Source organism: Alligator mississippiensis, chromosome 4 (assembly GCF_030867095.1).
Source record: "Alligator mississippiensis isolate rAllMis1 chromosome 4, rAllMis1, whole genome shotgun sequence".
NCBI lineage: Eukaryota > Metazoa > Chordata > Crocodylia > Alligatoridae > Alligator > Alligator mississippiensis.
In genome coordinates, this window is record NC_081827.1 from 95,486,418 (window position 1) to 95,503,275 (window position 16,858).

A 16,858-nucleotide genomic window follows, 5' to 3' on the forward strand; every position below is an offset into this window, starting at 1 on the left:
GAACAGCAACTGAGCATCTTAAGTCAGGGAGATTGGTGGTGCAGCGGATCAATGCAGGGAGATAGGCAGCACAGCAAACTCGTTTGCTGGTGTGGTGTGATATTGGATCGAGTGTCTTGAGTCAGGGGGATGGGTGTCAGAAAGTCGAAACTGACGTCGGAAAAATCGAAACAGGGTGTCAATTTATAAACGTCATAAGTGCCATTTGTCGCAACTCGAACGACGTAAAGTCAAGGACTACCTGTACTTCATATCCTTGTAGCATTATTACATAAATTGAGTAGACTGGTTCAGAGTTTACATATAGAATGATGTGTGCAGATGTTCAATTTCCACAAGAGATTACATTAAGTGCAGTGGTTTTCAAGTATTCTTGGATTCAAGGCACCTCTCCATAACTTCTGTGGATTGAGTGGCACCCTATTTTAAAAACTAATTTATGTATTACAGTGGTTACCTCCTGGCTGAAAGGCTGGCAGTAGGGTTATGGGATCATCCAGGCAGGGACAAAATTAAGCCTCCTTTTATCTATTTAGTTTACATACTTATCTCCTCACACCTCTCAGTAACTGTCCAAGGATCTGGCAACACCCCATAGTACCCTGGACAAGAATCACAGAAAATGAGGGTAGGAAGGGACCTCAGGAGGTCATCTTTTCCCCTGCTCAAACCAGGACCAGCCCCAATTCCATCATCCCACCCAAGGCTTTGTCTGCCTGGGTCTTAAAAACCTCCATGGATGGATATTCCGCAACCACTCTACGTAACCTGTTCCAGTGCTTTACTACCTCCCTAGTGAGAACATTTTTCCTAATATCTAACCTAAACGTCCCTTGCTGCAACTTGAGACCATTGCTTCTTGTAAATCACTGGCCTAATGTAAAAGCAGGAAATTGGAAGTTCCTCTCCCAGCTGTAATTCTTCTCACTGTGTATGCAAACACACAGCTTGAATAATCCAATTGATACATAACTATCTAAAGCTATAGAAGTGCATTTAATTTCCATTTTATCAGTTAAACAGTGTCACATTACAAATGGAACAACTGTTTAATGAACCCTCCATTCACATATAAAGGAAGTAAGGCTGCTATAGTCCTACTGGTGGAATTTGTTTAGTCACAGCTGATTTTATTTTAAGTCAAGATATATGACATAAATCTCTTCCCCCTTGTCCAGGTGATAGGTCACCTGGTTGTAAAAGGAAATAAGATTGGTCAAGCAAGCCCTACCTGCAACAAACCCATGCTGGCTATCCCTCAGGATTTTGTCATCGGCCAGTCTGTTGAGAATGGTCTCTTTGATAATCTTTTCTAGGACCTTCCCCTAGGTGAAAGGGTGGTCCTGAACTGGCCCTGCATGGGCCAGCTCCAGGGACTAGATGATGTCTCTCTGAAGGCCAGATCTTTGACACCCATCAGTTAATGAGAAAGTGAAGTAAGACTGCTGTCAGATAAAAAACACCTGATAAAAGGCACTGCAAGTACATTTAAAGCTGTTGAGACCCCCCAGTGGAAAAGGAAATCAAGTAATTACTTCCAAAGTATTAAAGCATAAGGATTGTGAAATGATCAACTATGGCAAGGATAAGCTAATACTGTAGAGATGTAGAGCTGAAGCAGTTTTGGCGGAGTGGGTGGGTTTAAAAGGGCAGCAGCTGTTGTTATGTTCATGCAGTGTTTAATGCATCTCTATGAATCCTATTAAAGGGACGGAGAGGATGAATTTAACTTAGACAAGTCTTTACACAGTTCTGCACAGACCTTTTCTGTGTTCAGTAGCTTCATCTTTTCTTATGTTTTAGGTGGGAAGACCACTGGTATATCGGTCAAAGCCTCCAGACCTTAAAAAAGATGCAGGCCGTCAAAACATCATCACAAAAACTCAAGAAGACGCATGGTTTTTCATTTAAGTTTGGAGATTGTGGTTAGATACACTATTGCAGGGGTATCTTTTTACTCACTTTACCTAAACTATAACCAATTCATAGCCTTTACTATATTCTATTAATGGAGAATTTACCAAATTCAATTAGGCAGGTAAGGTTCTTTGAGTAGATATGATATCTTTTATTAGACCATCTGAGTAGTTGGAAAAAATTTCTCAGCAAGCCTTTGGGCTCAGTCAGCCTTTTTCAGGCGTAGGGAGTCTGCTGTTCTGAGACTCCAAGGAATGAGAGAAGCTAAAAATGTGGCAGGATGTCAGTGAGAATGTAAATAGGAAGAAATTAGAAAGGCAAAAGGTAAAGCAGAGAAGGGAGGAGGAAGGCAGGGGAAAGAAAAGGGAGACATTACAGTGATAGAATGGGGTGGCGGGGGCTGTGGGTTTTGCCCCGTTGACTGGAATGCCGGTTGTGAGAGAGCTGCCTGGATCACTCAATGGGCATGTTTGCACCTGCTTCCCATGTCTGCACTCAATGGGAGTAAAAAGAAAAAGGTAAAGAGAGCACAGGTGAAAAGCTTCTGATTTGATAAAGGGTACAACATGTTGTAGTGAGTCCTGCTGCCATCCCTAACTGCTGGCGTGGGATCAAGCTCTACTGGTACAATGCCTCGGTAGGCTCGGTCAGAAGTCTCTGTATGCTTAGGGAACATGAATGATGGCATTTTCCATGCTCCCACCCTTGCGATAAAGCGGCAGTTTGCCGTACCAGTACTGCATATGGCAGCCTGCAATCCTCTCTTCCTTCACCTCCACTGCTCCATGGGCGCGGCAGCAGCTCTGCACTTTGGCCCGCCGCTGGCCTGCGGTCTGTGGCGATGGCTCCACACTCTGGGCCGCCGCCGGGCCACCGCCGCCGCCCCACACTCCACGGCAGCTCCGCACTCTGGGCTGCCGCCGCAGCTCCGCGGGGGTGGCTCCGCACTCTGGGACACCGCCGCCACCCTGTGTTCCGCGGCGGTGGCTCCGCACTCTGGGCCGCCACCGCCCGCGGAGCGGCAGCGGCTCCGCACTCTGGGGCAACGCCGCCACCCCGCACTCCGCGGCGGTGGCTCCGTGCTCTGGGCAGCTGCTGCCACCCCACACTCCACGACGGCTCCGCACTGTGGGCTGCCGCCGCCACCCTGCGCTCCACGGTGACGGCTCTGCACTCTGGGCCACTGCTGCCACCCCACACTCTGCGGGGGTGGCTCCACACTCTGGGCTGCTGCCGCCCCGTGCTCCGTGGTGGCGGCGGCTCTGCACGCTGCCGCCACCCCGTGGCGACGGCTCCGCACTCCGGGCTGCCGCCGCTGCCCAACACTCCGGGTCGCCACCACCGTCCACTCTGTGGCGGAGGCTCCGCATTCTGGGCCATTGCCACCACCCCACACTCTGTGGGCGGCTCCACACTCCGTGCCACCGCCGCCCCCACGCTCCGCAACGGTGGCTCTGCACTCTGGGCCGCCACCATCCCACGCCCCACAGCCGCTCCGCATTCTGGGCCACCTCACAGAGCGTCATTTATGTTCCCTAAGCATACAGAGACTTCTGATCCAGCCTACTGTGCTCCGTGGCAGCGGCTCTGCACTCGGGGCCGCCTCTGCCCCCCCCCCCGCACTCCGCAGTGGCGGCGGCTCTGCACTCCGGGCTGCCGCCCCCCCCCGCACTCTGCAGCGGCAGCTCCGCACTCCGGGCTGCCGCTGCCCCCCCCATGCTCCGCCGTGGTGGCTCCGCGCTCTGGGCTGCGGCGGCGGCTCCACACTCCGGGCCACCGCCGCCCCCTCCACCCTGCGCTCCATGGCGGCGGCTCCGCACTCCGGGCTGCCGCTGCCTCCCCCGTGCTCCGCGGCGGCGGCTCCGCACTCTGGGCCACTGCCGCCGCCACGCTCCATAGCAGTGGCTCTGCAATCCTGGCTGCCGCCACCCCCCCACACTCCGCGGCGGTGGCTCCGCATTCCGGGCTGCCGCTGCCCCCCCCATGCTCTGCAGTCGTGGCTCCGCGCTCTGGGCCGCAGCAGCGGCTCCGCACTCCGGGCCGCTGCTGCTCCCCCCGTGCTCCGCGGCAGCGGCTCCGCACTCCGGGTCGCTGCTGCCACCCCCCCCGCGCTCCACGGCAGCGGCTCCACACACCCCAGGTGAGTTCCCCTTTGTGATAGAGAACCCCAAACTGCTCTAGCACTACTAAGTCCACCGCCTCTTCTGCCTTTTTACTGTTGGGCTGTATCCACCAGGTGGCCACATCCTTTAGGATCTGAGCTACTACCCTGGGCCACAACTCTTCCATTTTTTTCCTTGCCCTAAATTTCTGTTGGTATGTTTCAGGTGAAATTTCAAGCCTGTTTAATATGGTGGCTTCTTTCACTTTTCCATAACACCTGGCCTCTTCCCGTGATAGGGCCTTGTATGCCGCCTGTGCTGGCCCTGTCAATAAGGGGCCTAACTGTATTGCCCACTCCTTTCTGTCCCATCCTGCTGCTATTGCTGTCATTCTTGGAAGGCTTTGAGAGCCGCATCTGATGATGTAGAGGCATTTAATTGATAGCCTAGTCCCCTCCACTCCAGCGTGAATAGCTATAGGTCAGGCCTCTAGCTTCTCACTCGGCTCCTGCTGCTGTGACAGTATCATTATCCTGGCTTCTGCCTCTTGGGCCCTTACCCTCACGGTCAGGATATTGCAGGGGCAACAGGTCCAAATGGAAGAGCTAGTGAGGGTAAGGGCCTGTTGCCAATCCACTGGTGGCTATGTATCCATATTCACCGCTTCTCTTTCCCTGTGGCCTGTAGGAAACTGACCGAGCTCTGCCCTTCTCCAGGGCCAGAAATACCTCTGGGCAGCCTCCTTCCCCCAAACCTGAGTGAGATGCTGCTCTGGAAGTGTAGTGTACTCTTCCCTTCACGGTGTGACATGTTGTACCTGTGGCGGTCGAGTGGCAGGCCGGGCTGTGGCCAGTAGCCCGAAACGGCAGGTGGGTACTTTTTGACAGACGGAGAGGAACTAGGCACCGAATCGTATTGGTTAAACTAAGATTGCTTTACTTACACTGTAGATGATTATAATACAGGTAGGCTGAATGCTGACTTGGGTTACAGTTGCAACGAAGAAACAGAACCGAGCTAGCAGGGTATGGGGTACGTCAGGAGAGGCGATGACGGGGAGTCACTGGCAGGTGATCAGTCCGCTAGGTTTTACTCTGAGAAATGCGCGAGGTTCTCCGAGTTCTTTCAACTTGAGAAATGTGCGGAGCTTTCCGAGTTCTCTGAGTTCTCCAGCTCCAAAGTGTTTGCAGAGTTCTCAGTGCGCGGAGTTCTCCAACGTGGGCGGAAACTGATTTACCTTTTATATAGCTAGAAGGCCAATCACCAGTCACTAAATATGAATAATATGGAAGAAGCCAATAGTGATGTGCAGGTCTGCATACAGTTGGCGGGAACTTTTTCTAAAGCTGTACTTTTCCATGACATAGCATACAGTCCTTGGGTTGTGTCTCAGCGGAATTTTCCACTGTGACCTATTTTCCTCGCTGTGACCTAGTTTCTCCCTGTGCCATATGTATCAAACCAAACCAATGGAATTTTCCACTATGGCACAGGCATGCAGACTAAATGGGATTTTCCACTGTGCCAGGATTGTAACACACTGCCAAGTGAGGAAATGGAACTTACCAAACTTAAAAGCAACGATAGTTGCTAGGCAGATTTCATTGTGTCAGGGACACTTCTCAGTTTGGGTTATGACAGTACCCTTTATCAAACCGGAAGCTTTTCACCTGTGCTCTCCAGCTGCAGCTGTGCTGGCCCTCCATGCTGCGAATGTTTTTTGTTTGCATTTCCTCCATCTGTTGGTGCAAGCTGCTTTTCTTCTCCTGACCTCCCCTGCCCAGCATGTGAGACACCTTGGGGCTTCTGTTTGCTCTCTGTCACTCCTTCACAAGCACGCTGGTTAATAAAGTGCCAGATAGCACAGTTTTTACTGTATCTACATTCTCAATGACATCCTGCCACACTTTTAGTTTCATTCCTTGGAGTCTCAGACCAGCAGAGACTCCCTGTGCTTGAAACTTTTTTCCAACTACTCAGTTGTTCTAATAAAAGGTATCATCACATCTACTCAAAGAACCTTGCCTGCCTAATTTAATTTACTATATTCTATTAAAAGAGAATTTACCAAAGGCCAACACCGCTACAGTGAGAAACCCACCAAAAATCTACCAGATTAAATGAGGTAGTTATCCATAACCAACAAAAAATCATTATTTCTCTTCTTTCCTTTGTATTTCTGTATCTATCCCTCATCTCCATGATCTCCCTGCGTGTTGTGGGGAAGTTGACATGGCCAATACTAGTCACTCACATCTTTATAATCATCCTAGGACTGGCAAACCTGATTGCACAGTTCTTACTATGAAAACTCTGTGGATTTCACAAATGAAATGACCTTTGTGAGATTTGATTACAGCCTTGAACACTAAATGCTAAGTACCGGTTCTCATTCTGTTTCCACGTAAGAAAACTTGCATTTCCGAAAGCAAGGGACAAAGATGACTTTGCTACAGTATTCAGGAGTTGGAAACTAAATGCATCTTGCTGTTTTGAAAATGCTATATCGCAATAAATGGGTCAAATTTTGTTCATAATTCAGTTCCATTAGATACAGGGAAGCTACATCTGGGATGAATTTCACTTTCTAGAGAAACATTTTCATATAGATAAAAGATGGTACAGTTTACTTTTAAACAGTTACCTTTCTTATTTTGTGGAATTCCCCTTTCTTCTAAGAAATAACTGTTCCTACTCGTAACAAACAGGTTCTTGTCATATTGTACAGTGGTGATTCTAAATATTAGTATCTGCAGTGAATTTTAGTGCATTGCTTGGAACTGAACACATGCTGCGGAAAGTGTTGTTTGTGAAACTAATTTTACAACCAATTGAATTGCAATACACCCTCCTGTACAGGCACTACGCATTTGTTTAGTAACTTTACTTTCTTCTTGCAAAGTCTCTCAATTAAAAAACACGTAGAAAGGAACTGAGATACAGGCACTGTGTCTGGGCTCCCAGAATAAGTGATGTTGTGACAGTAGGCAACAAATACAGAACAAATTGGTGGCTCAACTGGAGTTAGAACACAGGCTCCAGGCCCTTTAGCATCAGCAATGCACAGCCCAAGAGCAGGATCCATCCTGCAGAGCCAAAGGACTTTGCTTTGAATCCGCATAGTCACCAATTCCCCCAGCTCATCGCTCACTGGCTGTAGGGTGGAGAGCTGGGGGCCTGGGAAAAGCAATGTTAGTGCAGACCCAGCTTTTAGCTGCCTGGCCCTAGTAAGGGTGCAGGGAAAGACTCCAGCTGCTTGACAGGCCACCGAAGCTACCCACCCTACATTGAACTAGAGCCAGGTTCTGGCCTGCAACTTGCTAAAGCTCGCCTGCTGCTGCTTTTGAAACTAATTGTTAAGATTAAATACTCAGGTGCTTTCATGAGACCTAATCATAGGTCAACAACTTTAAATGTGCAGAGCATTTCATCATCTCTGGTGTAGTCCTTGTATCCCTGTAGGGTCACAGAGTATGAAAATATATCATTGTGGAAAAACTGTTCTTCAACTCTGCTCTGCTGCAATTCTTAGAGAGATGTAGATAACGCTGACAAAATAGCACTCTTCAAGATGGTACACTAAACCAGATGAGAATGTACTTTAAAAAATTCTGTTTCTGTGTAGCTCCGCAATATTCAGTCTTAAAAAAGCAGTTGAGTTAATCTAAAAAATACATATACTATATATTATATGCAATGTAAACCAGATTTTCAGAACCTGTGGTGCAAAATTATCAATATTATTACTTAGCCAAGTACTACAGTGCCTGTAAACAATCAGTTAGGTGGTTAATTAGTCTATTATCTTTCCAATTAATGTTACTGCATGTGCAGCTTGACACCTGTGGTTGTAAAAATGTAAACCCGTGAAGGTTCTGTGGATTCTAGTATGATATTGCCTGAAGGAAACTTTTGTGCCTATTTTTTGTAGTCCTAAAACTGGAAATGTACAGATAAATTAGAAATAAAGATTGAGATTTCTGTGAAGTTCAATTTTCTTTCTAAGTAAAGATCAAAACTCTCATTGTATTCAATGGATGAAAGTTCTGGGTTTCAAATTTGTTTTGGTGGCAAGAATTTCTCCTGAAAAGCTGCTGTTCTTGTTCTAACATCTGTTTGTTAAATGCCACATATACAGGATCATAGTAGATTTCAGTAATGGAGCATTGCATTATCTGAGAAAGCATCTAACTGAAACATAATCATGCATGCATTTTGAAAATACAAATGCACACACAGAGAGGCAGAAGAGCTGGAATGGTGGCATGTCAGACACTCATGGTGCCCCATTTGCCTGGTGCTGGAGTTAAACAAATATAGGATTCAGCTTGCCAAACATAAAGATGTGTGTTTGACTAGAATTACCAGTATATTTAGGATGGGTATGGGAGTCTGAGTTAATGAAAGGCAGTTTGGAGATGATTAAGTCTGAAAGTTGAGTCCAAGTCCACTGTAGAACCAGACCCAAAATGGCTTGATGGATCCTGGTTCAGAAACAAAGCTATTATGAGGGTGGAGAACATCCCTTACCCCAATGTCTCCCTGCATAGATGATACCTGCCAAGAACAGGATAATTCTGCAAAGGAGTGTTTTACCTCATTTTTGCTTGTTAGCCAAGAGAGTATAAGTATGTATGTATGTAAGGTGTGAGCCGTAATCCTGAACACCTTTGTTTGCCCCTGTTGTAGAGGTCAATGCAACATTTTCCTTGCAGGCTTTTGAGGAAGCAGAAAACTCATTCCTGGTGCTTACCCTGCCCAGGCCTTTCCTGGCCCTTGCCTGTACACATCACGTGGCCAGTATTCAAGTCTGTACTGAATGAAAGGAATAAGAGTTAAGTTTGAAAGCAACTAAAAGAAAAATGGGTAACATTCCAACCTTATTTATTTCTATTTCATACCCGTGCTCTCTGTAAGTCCATTTGCAGCATCTCCCCATTGCAACAATTGGAAATGGGAGGGGACTGAGGGAAAATGAAGAAATTAATTAGGGTTCATGAGTATTACAAAACTTATGCTGCTGTAATTATTTCACCATAGTGCCTAGTGAAGACACAATGCATACCAATGAAGAAAAAGTTTTTTCTCACTGGCACAGTTATACTGCTTCTCCTAACAGCATAAGCTAAGATGACAGAAGCCCTCATGGCTTTGCTGGCAGTTACATTAGCTTGGATATATTATATTTTCCTACCCCTTAGCTGACACAGCTACACCTGTAAACCTTGTAGTGCAGGCTCTGGTTGGGATTTTAAGAATGCCTCCTTTTGCCGATTGTCTGATCGAAGGCACAGTCTAGAATAATTTGTGTGTGATGGTGACCACAGCCTGAAGGTTTCAAGAGCAGAACTCCTCAAGCTGGAGAGGGTTCTGGTCCTGGCCTTCCTCACATTTTAACTTATGAGATAAACAAGAATGAGTAGGGAAGGAATAGTCATCACAGTGTGTAGAAGAATTACTTCAAAGCTGTTATTTTTCTTCTCGACTTGCAGAGCTCTGATTTTTTCAGCCAGGATTGTGGAATACACATAACATTTAGCCTGTACCAAAGAGAAATGCTTGCTCCATCTTTCATTCTTCCTTTTCTGCAAGTCCCTCCATAGCATTTGATGAACCATTTCTCCCCTTTCATACTTTGCCATTCCTGTCCTTCGATGTGTATTTTAGCCTTTCTATTTTCATTGCCTCATAATGATTCTGGTCCTAGAAAATTGACAGTCAACAAGAGTACTTTGCCTACAGGACTTTTTATGTGAGGTCTGACAATAGGATTGGGGCCAATCTGCCCAAGACACAGAACATATGATCCTAGTCATTCCAGTATTAGTGTTGACAGCTAGCACTCCATGGAAACTATTTCCCACCCCCACTCAGTCTCACCTTTCTGTTTTGTCTTACATTTTCCTTTCCCCTTCTGACTTCTCTGTTTCTCTCCAGCAAAACTGTACTGAATATCAATGCACAACTGCAGTGTAGCAAGCCTCAGTAGCATAGGTAAGGGAGGGCAACTAAGGCAACAGCCCCAGACACTGCCTTTGTTGGGGAGCACAAAAATAGGCGTAGGGGCTGACTGCTGCTGCAGTTGGCAGATGGTTCAGCCTTGGGTGCCCCATAAGTGCCCCGTTATGCCTCTGCTAAGCATCCATGACTTTTTGGTTTGCTGTTATCTAGATTTTTGTCCCTTTTCCTGATAGGTTACTCAGAAGGTCAAAGAGTGCAAGATGTCACACTCCGCTTTCTCTGCATTGAAAACTCTTTATCATTGAAGTCAACTGTGCTTGTAGGTGACTGCCACTTGTCACCTTTCTGTGCCACATGTAAAGCTGGGTGGGGGATACAGAAATGGGTATTTAATTGATGGAAGGCTTGACCTGCATAAACAAGAATAGACTGAAACTTAGGCAGTTGATGAAATCCTGGTTTCATAGTTTGTAGGGTCGGAAGGGACCTTGACAGATCATCAAGTCCGACCCCCCGCCATGGCAGGAAAGAGCACTGGTGTCAAATGACCCCAGCAAGGTGTTCATCTAGCCTCCTCTTAAAGACCCTCAGGGTAGGAGCCAGCACCACTTCTCTTGGAAGTTGGTTCCAGATCCTAGCCGCCCTGACTGTGAAGCAGGGCTTCCTGATGTCTAGTCTGAATCTACCCTCTGCCAGCTTGTGACCATTATTCCTTGTTACTCCTGGGAGTGCTCTGGGGAACAGGGACTCCCCCAATGCCTGCTGGTCCCCCCTGACTAGTTTGTAAATGGCCACTAGATCCCCCCTCAGCCTTCTCTTGTAGAGACTGAACAGGTTCAGGTCCCATAGCCTCTCCTCATAGAGCCTGCCCTGCTGCCCCCCAATCACGTGAGTGGCCCTCCTCTGGACCCTCTCAATGCTGTCCACATCCCTCCTGAAGTGCAGTGCCCAGAACTGGATGCAGTACTCCAACTGTGGCCTGACCAGTGTCGCATAAAGGGGGAGGATCACCTCCTTGAACCTACTCGAGATGCATCTCTGGATGCATGACAAGGTACGGTTGGCCTTCCTGACTGCGTCCCCACGCTGTCGGCCCATGTTCATTTTGGCATCAATAATAACTCCAAGATCCTTTTCTACCTCTGCCCTGATGAGAAGGGAGTTCCCCAGCATGTAGGGCTGCTGCTAGTTCTTCTTCCCCAGGTGTAGTACCTTGCACTTGTGTTTAAACCCATCCTGTTTTCATCTGCCCACCCCTGTAACCTGTCTAGGTCCAATTGCAGCCAATTCCTCCCTTCTAGCATGCCCACTTCACCCCACATCTTAGTGTCATCAGCAAATTTGAATAGGGTGCTTTTACCCCCTCATCCAAGTCACTGATGAAGATGTTGATTCCTCTGAAGTTTGTTGTAAAATGCTTTGACTTTATTGTGGTTTAGATTGCATCCAAAGTGTTCATTTTTTTTAAAAATCAAAATGCCTCCATTTTTTTTTTTAGTGATAAAAACATTGGTTTAAATAATTTGATTCTGCATCATTTGCTGTAAGCAAATTAGGACTGCTGTTTCTAGTGCACTTCAGGATACACTATCAAAAAAAAGGAAAATTGTATAGTGAAATAGATTTCACTATATTTTTTTCTTGAAGTTTTTGGAATGCCAAATGCTTGCATTTAGTATTTCTTTTTTAAGTATCTCCCTAAATATAAAGATCCAGTTTTCACACTTGAAAGGAGAATGTCAGGGTGTTAGGCCCCAGCTCAAGTCTGGGTTCGTGCCCAGTATGCAAAGGCCAATAAAGATACCAGGGGTGAAAGTATAAAAAAGATTTATTGCTAGCAATAAAAGGTGCAAGTGGAATAATTTCACAAAACAAGCACAGCAGATATGCAATACTAAGCCCCTTATATACAAGAGTTTGAATCTTCATAAGCATCCTTGTTTGCTAATTGGTTATAAAGGAGTGACGCAAGGAGTTCTTTACTGAGCATGTCTCTATACCTGTGTTTTAGCTATGTATCTCATTAACATACATATATGTTTCATTAGCATATATCTTCCCCGCCTAGGGGTGTGATTTTTAGTATTTTAATGAACTCTTTGTTCCAGTACCTCTGATTCTGTTTTTGTTTTCAAGCTTCCTCTATCTAAGACTGTCTGCTCCTTATCATTGCAGATGGGCATTCGTCACATAACATTCACTTTTGCTTAGGCTTTGCATAGTAGTTTCTAGGTCGAACCTTACATTTCCCTCCTCTGGAACATTCATAATTATTATTAATTATGATTGCTCCATTCAATTTGACTTAACACAAATCTAGTATTCTCAGCTTTCTTTGTTTGCAAAATCATTTGATTTACCTTAGGCCTGAAGATAGATGCGATACGAACCGGTATACATTGGATACAGAAACAAACCATAATCCCTATAAAAGAAAACAGAACCACCATACAAAATAACTGTTTCAACCATCCAAAATTGGGAAGCCAGGAAGTTAACCAGGAAAAGTCTAAGCCAGATGATTCTTTCAACGTCTGTGTCAATCGTTGTAAGGCACCAATTTTGTCTTCAATTAGCACAGAATTATCAGTGAGGTTGAAGCAGCACATTCCTTTTAAGGTTTCACACCCCAGATTGTGTCGCAACAAGAGATAATCAATAGCGGCTCTATTCTCTAAGACAGCGTCCCTTAGTTGTTTTTGTTCAGCATTCAAGGCTGAGAGCGCTCGAGATGTAGCATTTAGTCTTTTTGCTAAAACACAGGCCACTGCATTAAGATTTCTGCTATTACTTACAGCAAGACCCGGAACCCCCACCATAGATGCAGCTAATGCTATGTATTCTGCCTTAGATAATAGTCCAGGGGAATCATTCTCGTCACAATCAGCAGTGAGAGTAGTGTATGCTCGTTTAAACCTCCCACCAAGAGGGGTTTATTCAGTGTGCATTAGGTCAGATTTCCTTGGAAGAGCTGCAGTTACCCGGGCAATGGTGCATGGTCCCCCAGTAGCATTTGCTGGAAGGTATGAATATATCATTCTTCCGCAGGCCAGAAACCAACCTCGAGGAAGGATGGTATGTGTGTATACATAGGATATTTGACTGGTCTTATTACAGAAGATTTTTCTACCTTGGTTCAATTCAAAGCAATTATTGGTACAATTCACTATTAAGAAACATTCAGAAGCATTAGCTGTTGCCTGAACCCGTACAGAAAACATGTCTCTGCTTTTCTCTTTTACAATAGTCCCCCACTTATATATATCCTGATATGTATTTTCCTTCTCTACATCTTTCAGCATAGTATAAGTCTGTAAAATTTTCAAAGGGGTAGGTACTGCAATTAAGCATGAGGTAAAAACCAGATGAGCATTGATCCCTCCCGCTAAGCAGAAGTCTGTTCTATTTAATATTTCCCGGGCCAGATAAATCCAGACATTTTCCTGAGGGTCAAATTCTTGTGGTAAAAGATTTTCCCCTCCTATAAGTAGGAGTGGACAGATCAGGGTGCCCCACACTAAAACCTTGAACAATTTCATAATAAGGCTTGTAAAACTTGATCAAAGATTGACAAATTATTCAAAGTTCCTTTCTTTTGAATAGGAATTTTAAGTCCCTTATTGGCTCCACCTTCCACTGTTCTCTGCCTCCGGTCCCGGAGTTTGCAGGAGTTTCTTCTTGTTCTGGTTCAGCCACCGGCTTTAGGCAACTGGAATGCATCCAAGTCTTGATTCCTTTGAGCTTTGCTGCCGTCGGGGTCGTTAAAAGTACTCTATATGGGCCCTTCCATCTGGCTCGAAGTGGTTCCTCGTTCCAATCTTTCACAAGAGCGTAACTCCCAGGTAATAATCGATTTTCCAGGGCAGGAGACTGGTTCTGTGTCTGCAGCATGTCCCGTACCTGCTGATGGATGGAAGACAAAACAGAAACCAAAGACCATACATATTCTCTAATCATTCCCTCCCCTAAAACATGTAACTGTTGTTCAGTACCCATGGGCAGACTCAGAGGGTAAGGCTTACCATACATTATCTCAAATGGGCTTAATCCCAATTTAGAATGTGGTGCGACCCTTACTCGTAACAGGGCCAAGGGTAGGGCCTCTGGCCATTTGAGTCAAGCTTCTTGGCAAATCTTTGCAAGGTGTCTTTTTAAGGTCTGATTCATACGTTCCACCTTTCCACTGGACTGGGGTCTCCAAGGGGTGTGTAAATGCCAGCTGATTCCCAGGAACTCAGAAACCTTCTGAGTAATTTGTGCAATGAAATGTGGGCCATTGTCTGACCCTATTCCTTTTGGAAGTCCAAAGCGAGGTATGATTTCTCGTAGGAGTGCCTTGACCACCTCTCGGGCTTGGGCAGTCCGACATGGGAAGCACTCAACCCAATTAGAGAAAGTGTCCACAAAGACAAGGAGATATCTCATCCCCTGTTGCCGGGGTAACTCAGTAAAATCCACCTGCCATTCTTCTCCTGGCCCATTGCCTATTCTCTGATGTCCTGAAGTTTCTTTTCTCCCTCCTTTTGGGTTATTTCTCTGGCAGACCTCACATGTCTCTGATACCTTCTTGGCAGCCTCTCCTAATCCCACTCCAGTTACATAGTGACTGATCCACCTTATCAGGGCCCTGGGTCCATAGTGGGTGCCATGATAAGCTCTCTTCACTACCATATGAACCCAGGCAGCTGGGATGATAATGCGGCCATCCTTTGCTACTAGCCACCCGTGCTCCCCCTTCTTTGCTTGAAACTCTCTTATCAATTGTTTGTCTCTTTCCCCGTACTGTGGTGTCACAGGCTGGTATAAGTCTGGGAGGAGAGGTAACAGATTACTTACTTCGGGCAGCAAGTCTGTCTGAGGTTTTTTAGCTGCTTTCTTTGCTGTAGCGTCAGCAAATCGATTACCTTTTGTGGAGGGATCATCATTTTTTTTTTTTGATGTGCTTTGCAATGCATTACCGCTACCTCTTTTGGTTCCCAGACTGCCTTGAGGGCTTTTATCTGCTTGCTATGCTTAATGCCTGTTCCTTTTGAATCAAGTAGACCTCGCTCTCTCCATAGCGCTCCGTGAACATGTAAAACAAGGAAAACATATTTAGAGTCAGTATAAATATTGACAGTTTTGTTGGCCGCCAATTGCAAAGCCCGAGTCATAGCAAAGAGTTCAGCCTTTTGAGCTGAAACAGAAGGGTTTAAAGGTCCTGCTTCTATCCCATTCTGTGTAGTCACGATAGCGTATCCGGATTTTCGAATTCCATTCTCTATACTCGAGCTGCCATCAGTGTAGAACTCCAGGTCAGCTTTTTCAAGAGGTCTGTCTCTCAAATTTGGTCTTGAAGAATAAACAGTTTCCAATGTTTGCAAACAATCATGCACAAGATCTGGTGTCACCCATAGATGGCAACAGTGTTGCTGGATTTACATTGCGAGAAATGGCCAATTTTATTTCAGGCTTATCTAGGAGGATGGCCTGATATCGAGCCATTCGTCCTGGAGTTAACCAGTTCCCTCCTTTCTGTTCCAAGACTGTAAGTACTGCGTGAGGAACATATACAATCATTTCATGGCCTAGGGTTAATTTTTCAGCTTCTTGTATTAGCAGACAGGTAGCAGCAACAGCCCAGAGACAAGCAGGCCATCCACATGACACAAAGTCTAATTTTTTTTGAAAAATATGCCACTGGTCGTTGCCAGCTACCCAATTTCTGTTAAGACTCCCACGGCTACCCCACCTCAGTCATGCACAAAAAGGGAAAAAGGCTTACTCATGTCCGGTAGTCCTAAGGCGGGTGCTTCAATGAGAGCCTGCTTTAACTGGCAGAATGCTTGCCCACACTCTTCAGTCCATTCGAGTACCTTTTCATCTCCGTGTGTTGCCTCATATAGAGGTTTTGCAATAACCCCAAAATTTGGAATCCAAATCCTGCAAAAACCTACTGTATCTAAAAATCCTCGTGGTTGTTTCTTTGTTATTGGGGGTGCCAGCTGGCATATAGCTTCTTTTCTTTCAGGCAACAGGGCTCTCTGACCAGGCTGTAATTCAAATCCTAAGTATGTTACTTTCTGGGATATGGGCTGCATTTTATTTCTGGAAACCCGATATCCTTGTTGACCCAGAAAATTAAGGAGGCAAATTGTTCCTTCCAGGCAGCTTGCTTCAGTGGTGGCTGTTAAAAGCAAGTCATCCACATATTGCAAAAGAGCACAGGACAGTGGCAATTTTAGCCTGCGTAAATCCTTGATTAATGCATTGCCGAATAGGGTTGGGCTGTTTTTAAATCCTTGGGGTAAAACAGTCCAGCAAAACTGAGTCTTAATGCTAGTATCTGGGTCTTCCCATTCAAATACAAATATTTCCTGAGATCCCCTCTCTACCGGTGTACAGAAGAAAGCATCTTTTAAATCAATAACCGTAAACCAGTTATGATCTGGGTTCAAAGCAGATAGCAAGGTGTAGGGATTAGGCACAGCCGGGTATATACTCACAACCACTTTATTTACTGCTCTCAAGTCTTGGACGAAATGATATTCATTACTCTTAGGCTTCTTCACAGGCAAGATGGGTATGTTAAAAGCTGATGTACGTTCACGGAGAAGGCCATACTCCAGGAACCGTTCAACTAACGGCTTCAGTCCTTTCCTGGCTTCCATCCGCATTGGATATTGTTTCACACATGGAGGCTGGGCCCCTGGCAAAAGTTGAATCTTCACAGGGTCAGCATTTTTAGCCTTCCCGGGTCGGTGACCTGCCCATACCCATGGAACAACAGCATCGAGCAGGGGTTGAGGAATATCCGGTGTACTCTCCTCTCGGAGAAGGCCGAGAAGGCAAGCCTGTAAATGCTACCCCTTTTCAGGAGGCACTGTTAAAAACATTTG

The 16,858-nt window shown here is 45.8% G+C and overlaps 1 protein-coding gene across 2 annotated transcripts in view; it reads left to right on the forward strand.

Annotated features, from left to right (window-relative positions):
* Positions 1-8,006, forward strand: part of CCDC38 (coiled-coil domain containing 38) — a 42,920-nt gene extending 34,914 nt beyond the window's left edge. For both annotated transcript variants that reach the window (XM_059726348.1, XM_059726349.1), the window contains one exon: positions 1,804-8,006. In XM_059726348.1, the coding sequence (XP_059582331.1) occupies positions 1,804-1,911 (108 nt within the window). In that variant the 3' untranslated portion in view covers positions 1,912-8,006. The remainder of the gene's footprint in view (positions 1-1,803) is intronic.
* The last annotated feature ends 8,852 nt before the right edge of the window (positions 8,007-16,858 follow it).